At 46.0% G+C, this 9,270-nt stretch overlaps 1 protein-coding gene across 2 annotated transcripts in view; it reads left to right on the forward strand.

The window, feature by feature from the left end:
* The window catches only part of NPSR1 (neuropeptide S receptor 1), a 150,008-nt gene extending 141,169 nt beyond the window's left edge, over nucleotides 1–8,839 (forward strand). For both annotated transcript variants that reach the window (XM_059171544.1, XM_059171545.1), the window contains 3 exons: nucleotides 2,862–2,948; nucleotides 7,446–7,626; nucleotides 8,490–8,839. In XM_059171544.1, coding sequence (XP_059027527.1) covers nucleotides 2,862–2,948; nucleotides 7,446–7,626; nucleotides 8,490–8,580 — 359 coding nt within the window. In that variant the 3' untranslated portion in view covers nucleotides 8,581–8,839. The remainder of the gene's footprint in view (nucleotides 1–2,861; nucleotides 2,949–7,445; nucleotides 7,627–8,489) is intronic.
* Nucleotides 8,840–9,270: the final 431 nt, after the last annotated feature.

Here is a 9,270-nt window from a genome sequence, read left to right on the forward strand (position 1 = left end):
TGTCATTCTCAAGAACTTTTCTGAAAAACCAACCAAGTTTTCAGAACTGTATTGTTTCGGAGCCAGCTGTTAGGCCAGCCAATGGGGATATTTTGAATGGATATAATTTGGTCGGTCGGCTGTATTTCGGACTTGCCTCCCATGGGTAAAATCCTTCTGGGAGAACTTTTGGATGTATATAATTCCTATATCCAGATAACAACAGTATATAATAGACTCTCTAAATGTAGTAATACTGTCTGTTCATCCTGAAATACTATTAAAGGGAGTTCATGTTCATCCTGAAATACTATTAAAACTTTATTCATTCCAATTAATAAGGGAATTGACATTCTCAGTATGGGGCTTGGCATCTTAAATACATTTTTTTTTTTTAAATCTTCAAAACTCTGAGTTTGGTGCAGGGTGTCTGGGTGGCTCAGTCGGCTAAGCATCCAACTCTTGGCTATGATCTCAGGGCTGTGGGATAGATCGCGGGATCCAGCCCTGCATGGGGCTCTATGCCCAGCAGAGAGTCTGCTTGAAAGATTCCCTCCCTCTGCCCCTTTCAAAGAGCCTCTTGAGTTTGGTGTTTTATGCCTCATTTTTTAAATTGGGAGACTGAGGCTGGAAACAGTTCGTAGCTGCCTAAGGTCACACAGGTGGAGTTTGGTAGAGCTGGAGGGTATATTCAGGTCTGACCTTGGAGCCCATATCCTTCCCAGGAGACCACCGTGGAAATCAGGGTTTTTTCACCTTGGCACTATTGGTGTTTGGGACTAGGTAATTCTGTTTCACTGTCCTGTGCCTCTAAGGATGTTTAGCAGCATTCCTGGCCTCTCCACACTAGATGCCAATAGCAAACCCCCAGCACACTGAGACAACCCAAAATGTGTCCAGACATTGGCAAATGTAGCCCTCCGGGGCAATATCACCCACAGCTTAGAACTGCAGCTATAAATGCTTCTGAAGGGTTTTTGCTTCCTTATGCTACTGAAGTCTCATGGTTCTGTGCAATGCACAGAATAATTTGAAACCCTAGTAGTACCTAAGAGTGGCCTTATAATGTATACATTAAGAAATAAAAAACCAGTTCTAATTAGCATTTCAGCTTATTGCACATAAACGTTTCTTCCTATTCTTCCTGATTACCGTTTGTCCTCTCCAGCGAGTACATGTTCACACTGGGAAAAGACTCAGAAGCTTCAGCGGTTGGCGGCTGCCTCCGAAATTCAGCCCAGACTCCCTGGGAGGACATTCTAGGTCTTTCCACTTCTGCCTCAGTTCTCCTCCCCACCCTGAAAACCAACATCCTTTTTTAGGCTCCAGTCAAGTGAGTGACTCCCCCATGGTCCAGATACATCTGACATTTTCTGGTTTCCACGTCCTGGCTGAGGATGCTCCATCTGCTTTGCAAGTCTCTCCCAATCTCACTCCCACACAGCCCCACAGAGCTCCACCTCTGGATTCTCTCCATCTGCCCTGCAGCCTCCCTTGCAGGGCAGTGGGGGATGGCTCTCTCCCTCACAGCTGGTTTTCCTCTCTCTCTTCTCACCCAGCACAGTGTGCAACCTTTCCTGCCGGACTGGAACCTCCTAGAGAACAGGAACTCTATCTCGGCCTCTTCTGTTCAGTCTTGTCTCTTGGCAGACATGCCATGTTGGTTGGATTGGGCTGGATTAGACTGGAGAGGGTCTAGAATAATAGTGCCAAGGTAACTTTCAGATCAGTTTCCATAGGATTAAAATAAATCTCCAACGTGGAATCGGAACACTGTAGTGAGGACAACCTAGCACAGCAGCTGGCCTCTAGTGTACAACTCCATTCAACAGGTGCCCCGGTAGGCCTTTGACATGGACCACTACTAGGGTCCTGCTCATTGAGCTCCAGTCAGCAGCATCCGGCTAGCAGTGCATGGGATTAGCATCCCATTCATGCTTCCCTCACTGAGTGTGTGCTGGGGCAAGGTTGAGGGCATCCACAGGAAGGGCATCTTTTCCCAATTTTCACAAAGGCCCCATACTGCCTGATGGAAGCTCTGACAGTAAAAACACTTCTGCAGGGGTAGGGACCCTGCGCCCAACATCTCCATTCCCAAATGTACCATCTTCACACCAATTTACTTCATACCAATTTACTTCTTTACTGAGAGCTATCCCTCTAAATTCTGTACACCCTAATCAACTTTTATTTTACCACTGCTTCTTAACTAGAGAGAGGTTTGTATTCATTGATTCAACAAATATTTATTAATCACTCACGAAGTTTAGAGGATTCAGCAATGAAGAAAACATAGTCCCTGCCTCCATCAAGCTTGGATACTAATAGATTCTTATATTTATCCTTCATGTGTTTACCATCAAACAACAGCCCACATAGAATTAAATTACATATCCAGGATCCTACTTGAGACAGGTTTTTTGTTTTGTTTTGTTTTGCTTTGTTTCTCGTATCCCTGGTTTGAGGTTTTGTTGAGAGTGAGTTAGATGAACGAGTTAGTCTGGGGTAACCATTCTAAGAAAATGGCTTCACCCTAAGTTGCGGAAGTGACCAGATGGGTAGCTTAGCATCACTCCCTGGCTAATTCCAGGTCACAAGGCTAATTCCAGCTTTAGCTGACTCAGGGCATTCAGCCAAGATTCTGGAGAGAGTCTGGATGTCCCAGTGCATTTACATTTTATATTAAGCTGCAACCTGAGCTGTTACCAGCATCCAGCCCAAAGCCATCTTGACTCTGAAAATATCCAAGGGTGTCCTCCCGGGCAGGGGTGAACAGGATCTAAGTGGCCCCATGACAGCTGTGGAGCTGTGGATCTAACCTGTGATGTTTCTATTGGCACAAACACTACCCCGTTTCACCATTCCCCCTTCTGTATCTCCAGATGGAAAGCTGTGCACCAGTTACCACCGAGGGCTCCTCTCAAAGGCAAAAATCAAAGCCATCAAGTATAGCATTGTCATCATTCTGGGTAAGCAAAGTCCCTCCTTGTGTGTGAACATTCCAAAAGCAAGTTTGTCCCAGGAGCTGGGGGAGGGGGGGGGGCATCCAACAAGAAAGGAATGTGCCTGAAGGCACTCTACCTTTGTCTGAGTGGAGAAGAATGTGTGGAATTTAGCAGTCCATCCGTATCTCCTTCAAGGGCAGACAGAGGTTCCCTGATCCTTCCCTTTATGAATAGAGTTGTCCACCAAGACCATAGGGTAGATAATTGGGAGAAAGTTGATGAATTCATAACGGGCTGAATGATGCCCAACATTCACCCAGGTGACCCAACTGCCTTCTCTGAGACATATTCTCCCCTAAGGCTGAAGCTTAGGAGCAGAGAAAGCAGACGTGGCATTCCGTTTCTTCTGGATATTTAATTACAGGGTCACTACAAATCCCTCCCTCATGGCCTCATTACTCTCTCCCCGTTCTCTCTACTCTGAAGACCCATAACATCACTTTATCTTAGGAAAATAAGGTATTTCTAGAGCACATGATATGTGTCAGATTGGCGTAGATAGAATTTGCTCTTCTCAACCCTTCAAAGCTTCCTCCCCCTTACGCTCCCTGAGCTAATGACCTCGCATCATATTTCACTAAGAAAACGTCCTATTAGAAGAGAACTCCCTCATGCTCCCACCTTCACATTCATCGACCTATCTGCCTTTCTACAGTGTGCTCGGTCTTTTCTCCTGTTTGTATGAATAAACTGGCACTGCTTCTTTCTAAGCCCAGAGTGATTGCTGGAGCTCCCCTTAACAGTGCAAGAGGGCCCTCAGTGAACTCCTCAAAACAGACCCCTTCATCAGTCTCTCTTCTAGCACAACTCCTCCATGCTCGACCTCTCATTTTCTATCTGCTTTCTCTCCAGTCACTCCTGAAACCACCTTCATCAATGTCATCACGACCTCTAAAAAGGCCAGTGTTGATTCCCAATCTTCATCTTGACTTGTAAGCAACAAGTAATCAATTTCTCTTTCTTAGAACACTTCCTTTGCTTAGAAATCCTATTTAAGATTTTTACTTGAGATCTTGATTTGTGTTTCTAGTAAGCTTGTCATAGTCAACATGTTAAACCCAAAGTGTCGGCCTGTTCTCCTCCCCCGCATGATGTTACTCCTCCCTCCATTGTCCCTGTTTCAGTAAATGACACCATCTTTCACCCAATGTCTATACCAAAAACTTAAGGGTCATCTATCTGTCCTTATTCTATTCCTTTGACATCCCACATAACTCATACAGTAGCAAGGCCTGAAGGTTCTACCTGCAAAATAGCTCCCAAACCCAACCAGTCTTCACTATCTGTACAACTCCTATCTTAGTCTAAGTTTCCACCACTTTCTGCTTAGAACATTATACCTATTCGTCTCTTTATTCCTTTTCTGCAAAACAGCCAATGTGATCTTTCATGACTATAAATCAGGTAACATCACTATCCTGCAAACCCACCTCTGGCTTCCCATTACTTTGGAAGAAAACCCTACAGTTCTACCACGTGTGATCTATCCCTCAGCCAGACCTCCAGCCTCTCCTCCCAGTGCTCTCCTCCATGCTCATTCTATCCTGGTTGCATTGGTCTTCTTGCTATTTCTTTAAAATATCCACTTGTTTGCACCTGGGGAGACCACGTGCTGTTTCCAACACCTAAAATACTCTGTCACCGGATGGCCTGGCTCCCTCCTCACATCATTTGGTTTCCCAACAGTGCTCCCTCCTCAGCCAAGCCTCCTTCACAAATCTGAAATAGTCCTTCTCTAGTCTTTGTCCCGCTGTATTTTTCTTCCTATTCCCACTTCTTTCTGAATATTATATCTATTGATCTGCTTATTGTCTGTTCCCCCTACTGGCTGAATTCCATGAGACCAATGACTTTTGCCTTTGCGCCGCTTGTACTGTTGTCACCAAAACCTGAAATGGAATCCCACATACACTAGGGGCTTCATTAATATCTGAGGGAAACAAATGAATTAGGATATGCAAGAAGGAAAGTGATTTGTGTGATTTTCTTTTTATGTGGCTCCAGTCTTCCCCTTCCCCTCCGTACCCCACTTGCAGCTCCTGGGAGCCCTGAGAAAGCCTCACACTTCTCGTGTTAGCTGCATGTCAGATCACCAAAACAGGCAATTTCACCTTTCCAAGACGCTGTTGCAAAATGCCAAACAGAGCAGGCGCAGTGGGACTCAGCCAGTAGAATAGAGGCCCAGAACAGCAGTGCGGGCAGAGCTGGGGCCAGAGCACATACAATCACTGGGGTTCATAGTCAGTCCTTCCCCAGCAGCCAGCCAAGTAGCACCAAGATTCTCTTGCCTTCTGAGACAGAAAAGAAAATACTCATCCCTTGGATGTTGAGTCCGGAGATAAATGTTAGACATGTGTTCCAGAGCCAATGTAATTTTTTGTAATCAGGAACCATCTGCTAGGCCCTGGGGGTCCTTTCTTCGGAGAACAGAGAGGCCCCCAGACGGCCAGCCAGTGTTAACAGCCCGGACAGACCAAACCAGCCTTTTTCCTATAACAGATATTCTGTGATGCTCCTTTACCATCCTGCGATGAAATGCATAATTAACACTATCTACCTAAGATGTCTTCCAAGATCAATATGTAATAACACAAAGGAGGACTAGAGAGAAAATAACGTATAAAAGAACAGTAGATTTCAATATGCAAATACTTGGCCACGGCTGCCCTAGACGAAGAATGAAGTAGGCAGCTAGATGTAGTAACAGGTACAAAGGAGAATCAGTACAGGTGTGTTTTCATGAAGATGTGAAAATAAAGCAGCATTGCTGTCAGGGACTTGATTTTCTGAACAGGTAAATAAATCCTGCTGAAGTTCCAAATTAAAGAAAGTAATCTTTCCTCCCTCTGCAAAGGAATTACATTTCTGGAAAATTCATTATTTTTAAAAAGACAGTTGTGTTCATATATAGAATAGAGTTAGGTTTCCAGACCGGGGTAATTATAAGCAGAGCTCCCAGCTACATAAATGTCCACTTGGGCCTTCAAAGGATGTATGGGACTGCCCCACACAGGAGGACCCGTATCCCTGGGCAAACCAGATCTCCACCAACCCCACACACGTACATACATAAACACACACATTTTTTTTCAAAATGCCCCCCAAAGGCAATTTTGCTCCTTCATACCCCAGAACCACTATTCTAAGCCAACACTAGGCTTACCAACTGGTGCCAAGAATGCTCCGTGGTCTTTGTGTTTCAATTGCTCCTCTTTAATCCATTGCCAAGGCCTAGGGAATAAAGACGCACCAGTCAGTTACAGAGGAAAGTTGGCCCCTGCGAGGAGATGGCAAAGGAAGCCTGACTTCTCTGAGGAGAAGTCCTATGCGTGAGAAAGGAGAGGGAGGCTGGAGAGGATGTAGCAAGAAAGCGGAAGGGGGCACATCCCTGTCTAGTCAGCCCCAAGACCGTTCACATTGGTGCATGTGGGTAATAGTCCAGTTCTCCAAAGATGGACATATATGTAAAGATAATTATTATAAGGAATTGGCTCACATGATCACAGAGCTGAGAAATCCCAGGGTCTGCAGACCCCGGAGAGCCAATAGTGTAGGTCAGTCCGAGTGTGAAAGATGGCAGGAGAAGAACAGGGTCCCAGCTAGAAGGTAGTCCAGCAGACAGCATGAATCCTCTCTCCCTCAGCTTTTTGTTCTATTCAAGGCTTCTGGGGATTGAAGGGGGCCCACCCACATCGAAGAGAGTGGTCTGCTTTTCTTAGTCTACCGATTCAAATGTTCGTCTCATCCAGAAACACCCAGAAATCATGTTTCACCAAATACCGAGGCACCCCCTGACCCAGTCAAGGTGACCCATAAAATTCACTGTCAGACTCTGGATCTCCCCGTATACCACCCATTTCCTCTGAGGATTTGGAGACTAATAGAATCAGGAACTCACACACACTGATTGACTTGGAGAAGGGTAGAGAGCAGCTCTTTTCTGGAGTGGCAGACTAACAAATGGAAAAGAAAATTAAGAACATGGGGATGAATCCAGATTGTGCTTTGAAAATATTAGGCACCACCTTTCCCCCTGCCATACACCAAGACCAGGAGTCACTACTGGTCAGAATGCTTCCTGTTCTTCTGGGGTTTTTTCTCATAGAATCTCCAAAGAGTTTTGCTGGTTTTCCTTCCACACTATGTGGGATGAGAAGCTGAGGCCATGCCTCAGCAGTTCCCGACCTTTCCACAAAGACTCACAACAGGGGTCAAATCAAACCCTCCGTTTACAAATTCACTCAACTCCAGCAACGTTATCTGTGGGACGTGTACACATCCATGTGTATGTGTGCTTGCGTGTGAGTAAACATGACATGGATGTTGACACACAACAGTTCTGAGTATTTCTGAGAGATCGCAGATGCTAAGGAACCTGTTTGGAGCTCCACTTGGGGCCACCACTGAAAGCTACCCCCCAGCTGTGGTCAGCTACGGTGCTCATGGCTCTCTTTTCCCCAGCCTTCATCTGCTGTTGGAGTCCATACTTCTTCTTCGACATACTGGACAATTTTAGTCTTCTTCCAGATACCGAGGAACGCTTCTACGCCTCTGTGATCATTCAGAACCTCCCAGCCTTGAACAGTGCCATCAACCCACTCATCTACTGTGTCTTCAGCAGCTCTATCTGCTGTCCCTGCAGGTAAAAGGTCCTCCTGCTTGGGTCAGTGCAGAGAGCCACTGTACTTGGATTCTGACATGTGTCTTTTCTCTCAGTGCTCCCTGGCAGCTTGTAGATGAGATGCTTGGGGGTCAGAAAAGTCCTGTTTATGTACAAATTCAAATCCAGGTCCAGGTCATGGTCCTTGTTATTTCTTCTCTACCACCTCACCTGCGGTAGCAACCGTCTCACTCAGGTCATACATAGAACTTTTTGTTTGGAGCTTCCCAGCATGAATTTCCTCAGTACAATAGGATGCTGTGAGAATAGCAGGACCCAAAGCATTATTACCATGTTATAGATTAACAAAGGAAGGCTCATGAAGGTGAGTGGCATTACTGACTTTATATGAAAAATAAGGACCAACACTGAAATTAGGTCCCTCCCGAAACTACTCAGTCATTTTGCTGTTTTGCAACTGTTTTACTGCAGAAGCTGCAGAGAGTAGTAGAGAGATATGTAGGAGACAGAATAATAAAATGGTTTAAGGTTTGGGTTTGATGCCCATGGCTGAGGTTCAAATCTGGCCGCTGCTGATTCATAGCTATGTGTTTACCTTGAGTGAGATATTTAACTTCCCTAAAACTCAGTGTCCTTGCCTTTAAAACAGGGCTAGTAGCAGTTCCTACCCAGACTCTGGTGCTGACCCGTGGGAAGGAGTGCTGTGAAGTGTGGGCAAGGAAGGAGTGTGTGGGGGCTGGGGAGGGGGCCAGATAACACATGCAAACTGCTTACAACAGTGTTTGGTCCTCAGTACCTCCTCTATAACTATTATCCTTTAACATCCTTGTTTCCCTTTCCATCAGGTCAAATTATTTTCCCTCCCTGATTTATTCTTTCACTAGGGAGCGAACATCAAGGGATTCCAGAATGACGTTCCGGGAGAGAACTCAGAGGCACGAGATGCAAATTCTACCCAAGCCAGAATTTATCTAGACTCTGAGGCAGTAGGATTGTGAGGCTGAGCCCCATCAGCAATTCTGGGTCTCTGTCACCACCTTGGGCGTGTAGAGGGAGCCTGAGCGGACTTCTCCATCCTGCTCCTTCCATCACTTGGGAGATGCAGGAGGCAAGCAGCCTAGGAGTGTGTGTCTTCTCCATCAGCAAGCACTGGCCAATGTGAGGTCACCAACTATTCATGCCAGCCAGGAAAGATGCTTCCTCCTTCTCTGTGACTCTTGGCCCTCCTTCCCACTGGTCAGCACCAGAACCCAATGGACAGAGACATCTCTGGCCCAAGGTCCATTCTCGAGTAAGCGGAGGAGGCTAAAGTATGGTTTATGATTTGTCAAAAGAACTCAGTGCTTGCCCTCTAGAGGAAGGTTAAAACTGAGGGTTACTTTCTCTGATGGGAAATAATAATAATACTAAAACGTCATGGCCCCCAGATTTCCCATCTCTGAGAGTTGGGATCTGGGTTTCACAGATCTTTGAGGCTCCCGGACAGCCCCTCTCTTGGCATTCCACATTTGGGCGACTCTGGGCTCCAGTCCCCACCCTGCAGGGTCCCCTCTTCCCCCTCTGACTTCTCTGAACCCTCTCTTTAGTTGGGAACTGAACCCCTGTGGCTTTTCCAGGCACGATGTTCCTGCAAGCTCTCTATCCGTTTTGCACGTTGCAGCCATT

This window comes from Mustela lutreola, chromosome 4 (assembly GCF_030435805.1).
Source record: "Mustela lutreola isolate mMusLut2 chromosome 4, mMusLut2.pri, whole genome shotgun sequence".
Lineage (NCBI taxonomy): Eukaryota > Metazoa > Chordata > Mammalia > Carnivora > Mustelidae > Mustela > Mustela lutreola.